Source organism: Montipora capricornis, chromosome 10, assembly GCF_036669925.1.
Source record: "Montipora capricornis isolate CH-2021 chromosome 10, ASM3666992v2, whole genome shotgun sequence".
Classification (NCBI taxonomy): Eukaryota; Metazoa; Cnidaria; class Anthozoa; order Scleractinia; family Acroporidae; genus Montipora; species Montipora capricornis.
Genome location: NC_090892.1, coordinates 31,919,978 through 31,937,477, shown reverse-complemented (window position 1 = coordinate 31,937,477; position 17,500 = coordinate 31,919,978). Strand labels below are relative to the sequence as shown.

Here is a 17,500-nt window from a genome sequence, read left to right as displayed (position 1 = left end):
CGTACTATTCTCTGCATTGTCCTGAGTGTTTTGTTGGGATTTTGGGACGCTTTGTTTTCCCCATCAGATTTGACGCATCGTCGAATACATAATTTTTTTCATTTCTCATTGAGTCAAGAAAGGCTCTGCTGACAGGACGTTTCTCGTGAAACCATATGACAGGATCTGTAACCTTTTCTTAATCCAGTGATTGAACAACAATATTGTAAATAGACTTTGTAAATTTTAGTTAACCATGTGTTTTGATTTATCCCCATTGTAATTTTATGTAGTTCTATGTCTTTCATTTCTCACGGTGTTTTAATAAACATTAACAACATAAGTACTCTCACACTATCCTTTAACTAGACGCTCCATAAAGCGTACACTGGGTTGCCTGTGGTAGGTGTTACACAAAACAGAAGGCACTGAATTGGGTGGTATTGAACTGCAGCGTTCCAGTTAATTTTTTCAAGTGGGGGGTCATTAGGGGAGTCAGGGTGGTTTAGTGGTCATCACTCGTGCCTCCCACCTCTGTGACCCTGGTTCAACTCTGGCGTCGGGTCATTTGTGGGCTGAGTTTCAATGGATCTCAACCTGACTCCCAGGGTTTTTTTCTGGGTACTCCGGTTTTCCTCCCTCCTCAAAATCGACTCCCAGTCATTTACATCTGGCTGGGTTTGCGGTGCTACAAAATCACACATGGATCGTGTGGCGACAGCCGTAGGCGCCTTCACATGCATTCAGTCTGATCCTGTTGAGCCGGTTGATCCTGAAAAGCCCTTGTAGGGAGCGGTCAACTAAGTGAACATTTACATATACATTAAGACCATTTGAGGGTCACCCACATGTCGCTCCAGCAGAGGCCCTTCAAGTTCACACCTTTAATTATTTTGTAATGTCCTGACCCATTTTGAGGTCCTTTAGTTTTTTAAGCTTTGGTAATAAATTCAGTTTAAAGATAACAAAACACGCTCTTGAGCAAAATTCACTCGTTTATTCTTTAAATACTATTAGTCTGCAAATTGCTCTGACGTTTTCCAGCATGTCATGCAGTTGCACTAACCAATTCCTCTTCTTGTTAATCTAATCTGATGCCAGGGCAAAACATTGTCTGGCTTACGTGTGCACCAAAAAGTACCGTAAAAGCCAGGAGTTAACAGAAAAAGAAAAGCAAAAAAACATAGTTTTATATTTAACTGAATCAAATTCTCATTAATGACAATTGACAGTAAAAACCTGAAAATTTCTGCAGTCTCTGACTTTTATGAACGAATGGAAAGGTCATGATGTTTTGTCAAAAGGAAGAAATTGATCTCGTGCTAGGCAACCATAAAGGTGCATGTGATCACCTTGTACTTTTTAGCCAAGAAACGTCCGTCTTTGGTTTTTTAATTTTGTTGTAATATTTGACTGAATATTTACATTTCATCTGTCGGGTCAGGAAGCCTTCTTTGTCAGGTTCCTGAGAAACGTATCTATTTTGACTTCAGGGTGAACTATTTACACAATCACGAGGTTAAGCGGCCATGTAATTGAAAATCTGAACATCTATGAGAAACAAAAACATACTTGCGAATTATCACAAATCACAATGCTGACAAGCTCAAAAGCAGAAGAAATGGTTAATAAATATGAAGTTTGTTACTATCTGAATGTTTTTGTGTTAGAGTAAAGAGATATGTTGTCACGCAAATGATGTAATTTCATGACCCTCAAGATTCGCTAAAAGCGTAAGCTTCATGTGAACAATCTTCGCAATAGTAAGTCGTAACAATAAATTGGATTAACCAGGAAGTTAAAGAAATATTGTTGCCTTCCCAAATAAACTTCATTTTACACCACAATGACAAAATCATTTGTCAGAAAAATAAAATTCCTGTTTCCTCGCGTATCACATTTCAACGCACGTATGCAAATTTGTTAACTCATTTTCACCTTGTCCGGATTCCCGCAAAATTTTTCGGTTTTTCTGTCAAAATTTTCACAACAATCAAACCACAAAAGTAGCAACGCCACAACAAATGTAGTCGCATTTACCTCTTTGTTGAATGCTCATGCTTAACACAGGAATTTTTAGTTATTGTGAAATTTTTCTCTATTCATTAGCAATCACCCTTTCAAATTTCAGATAATTTCAACTGGTCTGCGAATATTTTATGAATTTTTTTCAATGGGATGTCAAAAGGCCAAGTGGATGTTGTATACATAATCGGCAAGTTTGGGCGATCAAGTTGCGCGTGTGACCAGTTATAAATATTTTTTTCCCAAAATGTTCCCGAAATGTCAAGTATCACCACAGAAGACAATAACATCACTCTAAAACCTTATTCTACGCAAAAAGTAGGTTCTGGAGGTAATTTTGAGAGTGGAAATCAAGTTTACGGGTAACAATAAATACAAACTCACGAGGCATGGTATATTTAATAAAGTTAACACAACAGAGAGATGCTAACCTCATTTTGACACGAAAGCCATCAAAACTATCCAGTTAAGCTCGCAGAGTACAAAACATGATGAATTCATAAAGTCCACCTTTTCCAGCGAAATATTATTTGAAACAAACAACATATTTGCTATTAGAGGCAATCTTTCTTTCAAAAAATTCTTACAGACTGTACAGAGAACAGAGATCACAGATCCACTTAAGGTCTGTCTTTGTTTAACCCATAAGTTACCAGAGAATTTTCTATTTGGTTTTAGTGTTCTACATAACAACACACTTGGTAAAATATTAGAAATACAACTCATTTTGATTTCTCAACAGGCCATAGTTGTTGTCGAAGTCCATTACTGCTCGCTTCTAAGATTTCAGATATTTATTTTTCACCGCCTGTCTTATTTATTTAATTGACGTTCCATTCTTGAGCTCCATAAGGGTATAAAGGAGGTAGTGTGGCCCATTGGTTAGGGCGGTTGCCTTGAGATCTGGATATCCCAGGTTCAAGACCTGCTCTGACCACTCGTTGAATTTGTTCCTGGTAGTTGGGATTCTTAACAGCTGTAGTTCTGGTCCGTCGTTTCGTTGTGTTTCATTGGCCCTGAAAAGCCCCTATGGGGTGCGGTCAATTAAGTATGTATGTATGTATGTATATTTGGTTTAAAAGATGCACTAAAACGCCATGCATACATACAGCAGTTTCCCTTTCAAAAGGTAAAATCACTCATGCATGTCGGAAGATAAAAAGTGAAACACGCATAAAATGATCAAACATACATAAAATGTTAAAGTGCCTATAACTTCAAATAACATTTTGCCATTCATTATTTATTCTCCGAAATCATCCCAAATACATTGTGTTACTTTTAAAACCTTTTAAATGAAATTTCACTTTTTTATTGGCTTTGAAAGACGGGAAAAGTGATCATAATTTGATCCACAACCGAGCAATGAAGGGCAATGGGTTTGATACCGGGTTGACATCACAAATTGATTTGCATCGCTGTTTTTAAAGAACTTTCTCAATGCAAAGCAGTTTGTGACGTCAACCCGGTATTGAACCCAATCCTCTTCATTGCTCACTTAATTCAGAAAGCAATTGATGACCAAAGCTATCCCTGTGGTATATTCCTCAACTTAACTAAAGCATTTGATACCGCCAATCATCAGATTTTGATTAATAAATTAGAGTATTATGGTATTCGAGGTATTGCCCAAGACTGCTTTATATCTTACCTCAGTGACCGACAACAACTTGTTACTGTTAATAATGCAACATCCCCTAAATGCAATGTAAGTTGTGGAATCCCGCAGGGATCAGTACTTGGTCCATTATTGTTATTATATATAAATGATTTTCACTGTTGTTCAGATATCTTCGATTTTCATCTTTTTGCAGATGATGCAAATTTGTTTTATAAAAGCAAAACTGTTTCCACACTAGAAACAAACATAAATGTTGAGTTAAATCATATTCACATATGGCTCTGTGCTAATAAGATTTCACTCAATATGATTTTCCATCCACCTCAAAAGAGGTTACAATCTCATAATTTCAGTCTGGCTATAAATAATAAGCAACTTAAGCGAAAATTCTTTATAAGGTATCTGGGCATTCTAATTGATTCAAACTTAAACTGGAAGAAACAGGTTGAAGGTATTGTCAACAAAATTAGCAGAAGCATTGGTATCCTTTCTAAACTCTGGTATTATGTTGACCTAGATATTTTATTAAGCTTATATTATGCCCTTATATATCCTTTTTTGACCCATGGAATAATTATCTGGGGAAATACCTATAAGACCACTCTTCAGCCAATTTTAATTCTAAAAAAAAAGCAATGCGAATAATTACTTGCTCTAGATTGCATGAGCACTCTAGTCCCTTGTTTACAGTACTGTGCAAAAAGAATGCAAACGAATTTCGCCCTTTTGGGCACTTTTCGCAACTTTTTGACGAAATATAACGAAATTTTGGGCGAAACGAATTTTCATTCGAACTTCGTTGAAATTTCGAAACGGCTATTATTTCAATCAAAACGAAAATTCGCAATGCCGTGCGAATATTCGAGCGAAATTTCGTTGTAAGATAGCGAAATTTCGTCCTGACATGGTGAAATTTCGTCCTGACATAGCGAAATTTCGTCTTGACAAAGCGAAATTTCGTCGTGACATAGCGAAATTTCGAGAGTGCTTATTGAAAGTTCGCAGCGAGTATTTGCCTGTTACAAGTTAACGTTCAAAAAAGGCCAGTCGAAGCCCTCATAACTGACCAAGCCGGGAATTTGTGAGAGTGGTCGCAACAAGAACAGGTTGCTTATATACATGAGCCGATTCTCACAAGAGACCAAAATTAAAAACAATGGAGGGTGGTTGTCGCTTACGTAGAGAAGATAGCGTTTGATAAAATTATTTAAGTGGACAGATTAGTCATGATAAAGGAAGCGTTTTTACAATCCTTTTTCGGAGCTAATTCAGTCAATGCGTGACATCTGGATTGCTTCTAAGAAATATGTCATGAAAATGTTGATTCCCCATGTGTTTTCGAGTTCTGAATAACCAATACAGTATTGTGAAAAAGTAATGAGAACGTACTTCGACGAAATGCGCGAATTTCGGGGCTTAAGAGAAGTGTCTATTGCCAAATAACTCGAGTTTGGATTATCGCACAGCCCTAAAACTTTGACACGCTCATGATTTATTACCTTCCTACAACATCTCAATTTCTTGACTCAATTTGTTGAATGGTAAGCGATCTTATTTTTTCTTTGCATGATACTTGCGTGACGTGAAAACCAAGAAGAATTGTTAGGTTTGGTATGTTAAAATGGCCATGGCGATGATGTTATTTGCCGTGTTTACACTCAAGGTTGAGAGAAGAGTACAGTTGTTGATTCCATTCATTCATTAAAATGCGAAACGCTAACCAACACTATGAAATTTCGTTTTAAACTGCGGCTACACGAGCGATTTTTTGCTCGCAACAGTGATGTGATTTTTTTAGACAGCGCGCAATGAAAATCCCAAGTGTAGCCACTTGCGATTTTCATTGGTTGCTGGCGACGTGACAAAATTTGAAAAAAATTGCATCACCGGCGCGAGCAAAAAATCGTTCATGTAGCCGCGCCTTTAGGATTGCGATATTTCGATTATTAAAGTTCTTGAATTTTCGTTTCAGTACGTACGAACTCCAACCGAAATTTCGTTGTTAGATTTACGAATTTTCGTTTCAGTACGTACGAACTCCAATTGAAATTTCGTTGTTAGCTTTGCGAATTTTCGTCCTGCATTCGAAATTTCGTGTGGCTCAGCGAAATGAAATTTCGGCCGAAAAGTCACACTTCTTCCCCCGAAATTTTGAGAGAACAATAAGCGAATTTCGTCGAAATTCGTTTTCATTCTTTTTGCACAGTAATGTAAATCTCTGGGTCTTTTTGGACCCAGTAACTTTTCATTGACCAATCTGTATGTATCAATATCATAACCAACTACTACCACCTGTCTTTATGTCTTTTTTCACTAAAATAACACAGATCCATAACTATAATACTAGGCTTGCTGCAAATCAGCCTTATCATCTCTCAAAAGCAAGAACAAATCACGGAATATTCAATATCAGATTCAAAGGACCATCAGTTTGGAATTCCATTGACGAAGATACTTAAAAATCATCTCCATTGTCTTTGTTTAAAAAGAAAATGAAACAGCAACTTATCAAAGATTACTAGACATCTATAAATCGATTTTGTAATTTTAAGATAAGAAATAAAAAATACTCTTTTGAAATAATAATACTCTTTTGAAATGTAAGAATTTTAGTCACTCTAATATACTGGTAGTTTACTTAACTCTATTTATCTCTATTTTTGTCTGTATCCATGTTTGTTTGTTCTTGTATCCCTGACCTGAACATTTTAACATCTTTTCTTTTAAAAAAGCTGGCTGCCTGGAATTTTGAACTTTTAGGTTATTTCAGGCAGCCAGCACCCCTATCATCTGCTGTACTATTGTTATTATTGTCTAATTATTGTATAATTGTTATTAGTATCACCCAACCAGTGGACTAATGCAAATGCTGCATTTTGATTGGCTACACTACTAGAGCTACTAGAGGACTATTAGTAATAGTCATCGGGTAACGAAAAGCGTGACGCTTTTTTTCGTTTTATTCCCAAATAAATATATTTTCAACTTGCATTTGCTAACTTTATTATTGCCTTTTCTGTCCGACTAGTTGGGTGATACTAAAACAATTAGACCCTTCGCCCTTAAGGGCCACGGGTCAATAGCCCATGAGGCGGTGGGCTACGGGTCTAATTGTTAATTAGTTTATTGTAACTATGGGGTGAAATAAAGTATTGTTATTGTTGTTAAAGTGTGTCCACTTTTCGGGTCTTTCAAAGCCAATAAAAAAGTGAAATTTTATTCAAAAGGGTTTAAAAAATAATATGATGTTTTCGGGATGATTCAGAAAGTAAATATAGTGGAAATGTGTGTTGAGGTGAAAGGCACTTTAAGACTTGCATGTTGAATGATGAATGAGCATTGGCGCTTCTGAGAATGATGTCGCAAAGCAAAACTCGAATGTTGCAAAGTGAAACTTGAATGTAGAATTGTGAATTCAAATGTAGAATTGTGAAACGCGAATGCACAATTGTGAACTTGAATGTTGAAATGTGAAACCCAAATGTTGAATTTTGGCGGGTATATAACGCCATAGCAGGCAAGTTTCTCCTTTGTTCCAAATTTGCGCATGAAATGTAACCTACATGATTTTAAAATGATAAAGTAAATGATACAATATTTTTTCCAGTGCTAATAAAACCGACAAAAATGAAACGGAAAAGTAGTGTAGCAAAATGTCCCCAGAAATTCGGTTGCTAGTTTTTACGCTTGAATAAAGGCATAGGAAGGTTGGCCGTTCACGGTACAAAATGTAGGTTTGAATCCCTCATAGCACTAAGGCGTTCATGGAAAATAACAGGTATGAAATATATATATATATATATATATATATATTATTTAATCTTATGTTCTTTTACATCTGGCCGAGCTATCACTAGACATTTTTTTGGTGCCAACATTATGTCCTGGAAATAGCCTTTTCAGATAAAAACGTCCGGGCAAACAGCTTCAACATTTGCTTCAACATCGGTTCGATTTTGTTGAACGGTGATGAATGATGTTGACTGCTAGGGTGGGCAAACGTTTTCAACACATCAGCAACATTTGATTCAAAGCTTCACGAAAAGCCTGGTATTTAGTCCCAGGCTGTAGTCCCGGTTGTTACTATGGATACGGACATGGTGCGCAGAGGCATACCTAACAAAGTTGACAGAGTGGGGGCAGACGGCTTCACCTTCATTCAGCATTCGCAATAACAAAAGAATGTCGAATGGTTGTTGAAGCAAAGTTAAAACACTTTTAAACTCATTCGACATCAAATCAACTTTGATTCAACAGGGGGGCAAACGGTCAACATCCCTGTTCAACAAAATCGAGCCGATGTTGACGCAACTGTTGAAGCCATTTCCCCGGACCTTAAAGTGCACCTAAACTTGTCTACAATATTAATCCCCCCAGGAAAAACAAACATGTTTTACCATTCTTACCACAAAATTTTGCTTTCATCTGTTGGCCAAGACGAGCAAAGTTATCAAAAGTTGCAGTAGTCTGGACCCACGACCGTGATGTGAGAGGCATGGGTCTATTCTCGATTTTAAGTCACCAACTGCTTTGCAATGTAAAATTTCTTTGAAATGAGGGATGCAAAGCAGTTTGCGACTTAAAATCGATAATAGACCCATGCCTCTGTCACATCACGGTCCTGGACAAAATTACTGCTAGTTCTCCCAAGTTTACATGGCTAGCACGACACAGAAAAAGTGAATTTATCGGTAAAAATGGTGACATATGTTTGCTTTGCATGGGGACATTTGCCGTAATTTTCGGGCAATTACTTCGGGTAATGTGTTAATTTTTCTGCAAACAGTTGTTGGAGCGGGTTATAGGAAGGTGCGGGTAATATAATTATTTTTTTAAATCTTCCGGTATAGTTTTAAAACCGTAAGTGCAGAAAAAATATAAAAGCCATTAATGAAACTGTTCCTAGAAACTCTGTATTGCTTGATTTATCCCCCTTTAATTGCCTAATAGACTTAAATGCTCTCGATGAAAACTAATGCAAATTGAAAATATATCAACAAATATCGTTGGCAATCAAAATCGTTTATCACACGTGTGATATTACTTTCTTACTTTGCTAATTTCACAGCTTCTTTCTTTGTTTAGTTGAAAATAAAAACATTATTCACCAACTGGAATAATAAACTCAAAACAAACAAATAAAAATGTGAAATAACAGGCTTTAAAGAAATTCACACACAAAAACTGATGCCGACATGTTCATTTCATGGCGCCACTGCCGCCGCATAATTAATATGACACGCCTAAGAGATGATTGTCGGCACGCATGTAAACAAACATTCACTGACAACATCTTAAAACACCAGAACATTCGGCGCATCAGTAAAATATTCCTAGCAAGCACTACCTTGAGGTAGAGAGTATTTTACAGTTTCAAGCGATTTCTTAGAGTCAGTAGACCCTGAGATATTGATTTTTTTTAGAACGGATTTTTGCAAGCAGTATCATTCGATGGAAGATCAAAAAACAATAGGTTGAGATGAGGATAATTAAACCAACATCGCAAACAATGCGTGTGAAAATGCAGAAGCTATTAGTTATCAAATACAATATAAATTTTTTTCTTATAAAAAGGCACTTGACTCATTGAGGTTAGAGTATCCACGAGTCAGCTTTAAGATGCCTGGTGTTAAGCGTCCACGTCAAAGTTTTACCTTTGAGTACAAGTTAAAAGTTATCGCGTGAGCAAGCTGAAATAGGCAACAGAGCAGCAGCAAGAGAGTTCGAAATAGATGAATCCATGATCCGTTATTGAAAAAAGAAAAAGGATGTCATGACTACTGTGGGCCAGAAGCTGCCAAATGACTGGGAGGAGAAGGTTACAAACTTTCGCCAGTTTGTTTCACGAAGAAAGGATAAACATTGAGGCAGATCGCGTTTTCAACATGGATGAAGTGCCAATGTCCTTTGATGTGCCTTATTCCAGAACTGTTGATAGAACCGGAGCTGACAGCATTCCTGTGTCAACTACCGGTCACGAGAAAACAGGCTTCACTGTGGTACTCGCGTGTTCAGAGTCAGGGAAAAAGCTGAAACCAATGGTCATCTTTAAGCAAAAAACAATGCCCAAAGAGAACCTTCCAGCTGGTGTAGTTGTCCACTGCCACAACAAAGGATGGATGGATAGAGATGGAATGGCTGTCTGGGGTGAGAAAGTTTGGCGTGCAAGACCTGTGTCCTTCTTCGATAGAACCTCTTTGCTCATCTTCGATAGCTTAAAGTGCACACATTGATGAGGGAGTTCGGAACAATTTTAAAACAGAACACAAAACAACCACCCTAATAATTCCTGGAGGCCTTACAAAGAAACTACAGCTGCTGGACATTTCAGTTAATCGATCATTTAAGAATCATATTTGCGAAGAGTGGGAGAAGTGGATGTCAGAAGGAATCCACACCTTCACCGCGACTGGAAAAATGAGACGGGCCACTCATGAAGAAGTCTGCAACTGGGTGATACGTGCTTGGAGGGCAGTGAAAGTTACCTCAATTATTAATGGCTTCAAAAAGGCAGGAATCACAAATGTTCTGGATGGTTCTGAAGATGGAGAAAGTTATGCGTCCAGTGATGACGAGCAAATGGAATCTTCAGCCACTTTAGATCCTGTTCGTAATGCCCACTTGATTGACTTATTCAATAGTGACACTGAAAATGAAGATTTTGATGGATTCTAAACTGATTAGGAATGAACTCATTGACTTTTTATGGAACTGAACTCATTGACTGTTACAGTCACATTTCGAGAATTACAATATTTTAAATTCGTTTGCCATTTGCTTTAAATGTGTACAATTACTAGTACTACTACAATCACATCTTTGTATTTTAAACAAGACATATTTCGAGTTCAACTGTTTCAAGGATGACAATGTTAAAATCGTTTTTGCAAGTAAGGTAAAGGTAAAGTCTGCTTACGAGCATAGGGGGCCCATCAGGCCGGCGCTTATCTCCGGTTTCTTTAGCATGAAGCGACTAGGAGTATTTCTACTCCCCCCTGGATGGGATGCCAGTCCATCGCAGGGTTACCCCCAGCATTAAATTCGCCGGTACCCATTTATACACCTGGGTGGAGAGAGGCACCGTGGGAGTAAAGTGTCTTGCCCAAGAACACAACACAATGTATTTCTACTAGTTATTAAAACCTGTTGTCGTTTCTGTCTTTTGCCCCTGGGTATGCCTAACCACCACCCCACAGGTATTTTTAACACTCCCCGCAACTTTCTCTCAACCTATCTAAATGGCAATCAATGATCAATCGTAAAGATGGAGGCCTTCAACTCGTATTCTATCGAGTCTTAGCGTTAGTACATTGGATATTTAGGTCATTTGAACAAGACAAACCAGAAATGGCTAAGGAGAGTGTTTAAGGCTGCATTATTAACAGCCAATTCTTGCAGAAAATGCTATTAATCTTCTGCTTTGTAAACAACAACACGGAATATTCATCGCTCCAAGTTTGTGAGTTCTTATCCTGGTAATACAGTAGCATGATTTTCTTTTGTTTTGGGGTGCGTGTAATAGGCCAGTGCGGGTAATCTGTTGAACTTTTTTCCCCTTACGACAAAAATAGACCGCTGTGGGTAATTCAACCATGCACCGGTGGCTCAGTTGGTTGAGCACCGGGCTGTCACGCAGGAGGTCGTGAGTTCAACTCCGGCCGGACCAACACTCAGGGTCTTTAAATAACTGAGGAGAAAGTGCTGCCTTTGTAATTACATCTGCAAATGGTTAGACTCTCTAGTCTTCTCGAATAAGGACGATAAGCCGGAGATCCCGTCTCACACCCTTCAATGTTCATAATCCTGTGGGACGTAAAAGAACCCGCACACTTGTCGTAAAGAGTAGGGCATGTAGTTCCCGGTGTTGTGGTCTGGTCTTTCTGGTCTGGATAGGGTAGGGTGGAGCACCTCGCATAGGACCTCGAGTCCTGTTCGTGCTCCTTCCCTCTGGGCAGGTTTGCCCAGTAGAAGAGAGAAACCAGATGTCTCGTAAAACAAAAACGTAAACGTCCGGAAATTACGGTATATTAGGAACAAAAAATATTTGAGTTTAGATGCACTTTAATTTAATTGTGATGTTCAACAGTTACAGAAAGAGCAATAGCCATATAAAATTGTGACCTGTCTATAGTGAAGCGAGTGAAAACAAGGACAAATTTCGTGAGTTACCAAGCAGTGTTCTTTTCCATGATTAAGCCAGTGTCCAGTTCTTCCTGTCCTTATCAGTCGCTGCAGTTGGTTTGTTTTCACCCAGATGAGTTCGTCACATCGCTCATAACTGCAAAACAAAATGTTGAATTTCACTCAACTCATAACGTCTGCCAGAAATGCCGACACAAAAAGTTCACTGAAGTGTATGAAAGATTCTACACATGACGACAAAAAAAAAAAAAATTAAACAAGTCAACTACTTTAAGTTCTTGGTGTTCAGGAGATCTTCAAAATAATTTACGTCTTGAAAATGTGTTTCATGCCGACACTAAAGTAAGTGGCACAAGTGACACCGCTAATTTGAGTGGTGGAGAAACCAGCGATCAAACAGCAGTTAATGTCAAAAGATATCTTCGCCGTCACTTTCAATGACGTGCCTTCTTGGTCTCTTTCATTGGCACTTGTAACCCGGCTCCTTCATTATCTGAAAAATGCAGCTGGATGCAGGTGGGGTCTTAGCACTACAAAAGTGCGTTTAAGGTAGAGGGATATGATGAACTGATGCAGGTCATAGATAGCCACTCCAAGTATGCACGTGAAAATCTAAACAGTCAATCTTCTCGAATCAAGTACCGTGACATGAAATCTTTTGATGAGGATCAATTCAAGCGAACACTAGAGCAGATTCCATGGGAGACAGCATTTGTGTTCGAAGATATTGATGATGTTGTTTATGCTTGGGAGAAGATGTTTAATTCTGCCCTCGATGATCATTGTCCTTGGCGTGAAAAGCGAATCAAACACACTACTCAGCCCCCCTGGATGATCAATGCAGTTATTAAAAAATTGCACTCTCATGATCACTTCTTGAAGGTGGCTAAGAAATCGGACAATAGTTCTGATTGGGAAAATTATCGAGGCGAGAAACAAGGCTGTTTCTGCCTTGCGTTCAGCAAAGCGTGAGTTTTACAAGAATGCATTCGAAGAAAATCGTGTAGCTAACATTAATGGAAGTGACATAGATGTTATCGTAAACGGAAAACAGCTCAGTAATGTGGACTGTGCTACCTTACTAGGCGTAGAAATTGACAGCAAATTTTCATTTCATGAACATATTGAGAAAGTTTGTAAAAAGTTGGCCTCTAGAATCGCAATACTGCGTAAGACTCGAGCCTGTCTACCTCTTAAACAGCGACTTCAGTTTTATAATAGCATTATTCACCCTGTTATGTCGTACGCTAATGTTGTTTGGGCAAATTGTGATAAAGTGTCGGTTTATAGGGTCTTAAGATTGCAAAAACGTGCGGCACACGTTATTTCTTATGCCGATCACATGACACCATCAGTTGCTTTGTTTAACAAGCTAGGTTGGATTCCGTTTTATGAGCAGCATAAAATAGATAAATACTTAATAATGTATAAGCGAATTAATGGGCATTTACCGAATTATCTAAATGAACACTTAATTTTGAATAATGAGCGGCACTCCCGCAACACTAGATACTCAAGCATTAATGCTGTTTGTCCTAAATATATAAGAGAAACAGAGGGTGGACGCTCTTTTGCTGTTTCAGCAAAAAGACTGTGGAATAGTACACCAATTGAAATTAGTTTGTTTGCCAAGAGTTTTAACAAACAACGTTTGCATCATTTCATCATTTGATTGAATCTTGTATTATTTTAAATGTTTATATATTTTAGCTTACAATATTTGTTAGATTGTAAATAGTTGTGTATTTTATGAGGGCCACAAGTTTATCAGTCTTTGGCTAGTCAGTGCTACCCTCTTTAAATAAAGGCTTTACTTACTTACTTACTAACGGTTGCAATTTTAAATTATTTAAATGAAGCCAACCCTAACAATCCATTGAAAGCTAACCTAATTAAAATGGGTGCTTTCACTTAAATCCGCAGATAAAACAATGACATTTAGTTGTAATTTCAACCACTGTAGGTCTAATTTATGACGAAAGGCTTGGTTACTAAGAATGGCATTGACTGTCAATGAACGGAAAGTAGCATCACCGTGTTCGGTATGTTTGATACTGAAGTAGCCTTGACAGGTTCATTTGATTCATCCACTAAGTGCATCAGACATCTGGCGTTGGTGACTTAAAGAAGCTGATTTGTGGCCGCTCAACTGCATTATGTAGTTTTCCGAATTGACGTTTTTCTTATGGAGTGGTCTGACAGCTTTATTTTCCCTGATTGAAGGCCAGCAGCAGAGAAAAAAAAGGTTTCCCAGCAGACTTTTGCCCAGTGGTAAATGTATACACCAGATTTGGTCGTCAACCCTTCATTTCTGCTTCACTGCTAAGTACAAGACATCTTCTGGCTTCTTCATGTTTATGCACGGTTTTGCAGAACTTCACCAGTAGTGAAGAATTTTGGACAGAAAGGTCGCTTGTGGCCAGTCTCATTTCTCCCTTGCCTTATTTTCGATCCTCTCTGTCTGCTAAACGAGGAGTGCTCAGTGTAGTGTCGTGGCTTGGAAAATGAACTGTAGTTATTGTCGTCAGTGATTATTGGGTGTAGTGCGGTTCTTTGGGAGTAATCTATGGTTTGTGAAGTATAAAGGCTTGAGAAAATTTCAAGTGGGTGGTGAACAGTGTATAACAAATGCATGTTTTTAGAGATTGTTGGCGGATTTGTATCGGGTTCTACATGTGGCGACGAGGGTCCTTTTCCATGTGTAGATCTCCCCAGCGCAACTTTCTGAACTTATCTCTGGCTTGAAAGCCAAAAAGCAATGAAAGAAACCAGCAAAGGGTTGCTTGAAGAACCAGCGGATCATGGTCACCAAACTGGTTTCGAAGAGCTTTTCTCTTTTATTTTTCTGTTAACTGACGAGTGGCGTTTGGTTTGTGCCTGAAACCATTTTGAACGAGGCTCTGAGGTTTTGAGACGAGAACCTGACGGCTCCGGGAAAACTCGGAATCTTTAAAGATATTGAAAGGCAACTTCTACTCTGAAATGCTATGGAAGCCTCTTTGAAATGACGTGAGTGAACTGTTGGCATCGTTCTCTTCGTTCCCTGGTATGTCGCATTTTTTTGCAGACGACGTTTTTGTTCTCTTGTTTTGTTAATTGTGAACAAAATTGCTTCAGAGCTATAATTTGTCGGACTTGGTTTTCTTTTACGTATTGCTTGACTTTTGGGCCAAAATAAAATCTTCCATTTTATTCTTGATGCTCAGTGTTGCCTTCTTCTTCAGCTGCACTGTTACCATCAACAAAAAGGCTGTTCATCCTGCTTGTACTCAATGTTTCCATCACTGAAGCTAGTCATCATCACCCGCCGTGAAAATTCCACGGCTGAAACAGGGTACTTCAAAGTCATCCCTCCATTTCTTGGCTTCGCTACAAAGCTTTCAAAAGATTTCGTCTTTGTCCGCCATCTTAAGTGACACAAACGCGGGATAATTCGGGACAATACCAGGTCCGGTACTGAGGAAATATCAACCCTCGTGGGACCAGAAATGAAGCAATGTGATTCGTTGATTTTAGTTATTGGCCATGGACCTGTTTTAGTCCCATAATAAATGACATCTATTTAAAGCTAAAATAAGGCCCATAAGGCCTCTAGTTGATTTTTATATTATGGCCTGAGACACCAATTTTTCGCATCTGTCACGTAGTAGAGGTTGTCAGCGAATCACTTTGCAGAGTTCCATATGGGTTTATCCAATATTACAATATGTTCTTCCTGTTTGTCTGTATGCCCACAACACGTCTCAGTCTAAAACAACTACATGCCATCTAGGAAAACAGAGGACGGAATAAGATTAACTAGCACACGGTTGCACTTACCCCCACAGCTTCAAACATTCACGACCCAATTCCATGGCACTGAAGAACAAATTACAAGTATAAACTAGCTACAGATGTGCTGTAACATGATACTTCACACTACGTGGTTATAAGCAACAAAGCTCTTCAGTGTTGCTGTTTTGCTAATTAGCCCCTTACACGAAAATAAGACTAAATGTGGTAATTCCCCAACATATTTGACGACGTTTTGGAGCTTGATATAAATTCCCTCGTATTATAAATAGAATCCGTTGAGGTAGAGGCTTCCCACAAGCTTTGCAGAGTCCAAAGAAATTGCAACACTCAGCAAGGAATGAGCTACCCTTTTACGCTCACTATAAAGGAACAAATTACGGCAAAAGAATACAAAACAAAGGCACATTAAGAGACACGTCCTTACCGTCCAGTTACCCAAAGAAATATGTATCCCTCGTCCTGAAGGGAGGGCACATCTAACTTGCGCATCTCGTCATCTGACATAGTACCATAAGGGAGCTATCAAATAAACAAGGAACATTAAAGTGCTACTACGATAAAAAAATCACTTCCTTTTTTTCTTCAGATTTGTGTGATTGCTTGACTATAAAAATCTCAAGCTTTGATTTTTATCCAAAGGTTGCTTACTTGAGTTTCAAATTTCACAGTCTGCCATTACTTACGTTCCAAATAGACCGATTGGACCTCAGAGGGTTGGATCTAGTGAAAAATTATTTACTCACTAGCTTAAAATTTCAGCGTGTAAACGCAACTTATTATTATGCAAAACAGCAGTTTTTAAACTCGTGTTTTGCACAAAGTCTAAGGCCTGTTTGAAAAGTCGAACTTTTCATGTGTCTAATCTAATGGAAATGAGCGAAAGCAACTGATTTTTCTCATTTGCATTAGATTCAGCACATGAAAAGTTCGACGTTTGAAACGGGTCTAAAAGCCTAAAACACCCATACTGCATATTAATTCAGTTGCGTACAGACGCATTGCATTCTTAAACTATTTTCTCCTGGATCCAACTCTCTCAAGATTTAAAGTTACTAATGGTGGACGATGAAATAGGAAAATTTCAGTTAAAATAAACAGGTGTCTTTTTTAAATCAGGGCTTAAACCTTGGGCTACTTAATGTTTAGCTAACACAGTTTTGAAATCAAAAGAAAAATAAAATTGATTTTTCAGTCATAATAGCACTTTAACTACTGGTTTTCCTTACTTATAAGAAAACAACTGTCAAATGCTATGAACTTCCTTGCAAAGAGGAAACTGGAGATAATCATGTGTGATTCTTGTTGCCCATGTAATAAAAGTCTGTACCTCCATATGGATATCCCACGGTGGATCAGCCATTACAACAGCAAACTTGCCCAAAACCGTCATATCAAAATACCTCATGTCACACTGAATCCACTGAAGAATCACCATAAAACAAATTATTCTGTGAGCAACATACATGTAACTGCATTTTAAAAAGTTTTACTGCAACAACTGTGAATGTCATTGCTTCAGTACAGCTATCTCCTGTTTTGAAAGCTAAGCTACACAGGATCAGGATATGCCAACAAAAGACCTTAGGTTTGTTGACGGTGGCTCAAACCAGTTTCAACAACTTAGATAATCTGCAAGCTGGCGTACTCCTGTTCACACCCTCTCTATAGAAAAGTATCTTATGAGAGGGATTGACTCTTCACGTAACGGCAATGTTATGATACCAAATTGCTTAAGAAGATACACTCATTAATGTGATGTAATAGGTCACTGTGGAAACAAAAGAGTCATCTTAAAATGCCCTATATTTTGTATTTAAACGCTTATATCTCAAAAGCAAACTCGGTGACCCCCAGTTCTTATTACTTGAAAGTCATTGGCAGGCTAAGATAACTGCAAAGTTTAAAAATACATTCTCTGGAGCGGATTGAGAGCCACCT

The 17,500-nt window shown here is 38.3% G+C and overlaps 1 protein-coding gene across 3 annotated transcripts in view; it reads right to left on the bottom strand.

The window, feature by feature from the left end:
* The window catches only part of LOC138022092 (N6-adenosine-methyltransferase subunit METTL3-like), a 155,207-nt gene that overhangs the window by 6,697 nt on the left and 131,010 nt on the right, over positions 1-17,500 (bottom strand). For 2 of the 3 annotated variants that reach the window (XM_068869116.1, XM_068869118.1), the window contains exons 15-18: positions 16,890-16,982; positions 15,987-16,081; positions 15,587-15,625; positions 11,795-11,903 (exon numbers count right to left, since the gene is read on the bottom strand). In XM_068869116.1, coding sequence (XP_068725217.1) covers positions 11,795-11,903; positions 15,587-15,625; positions 15,987-16,081; positions 16,890-16,982 — 336 coding nt within the window. The remainder of the gene's footprint in view (positions 1-11,794; positions 11,904-15,586; positions 15,626-15,986; positions 16,082-16,889; positions 16,983-17,500) is intronic. The other variant, XM_068869117.1, reaches the window with a different exon arrangement.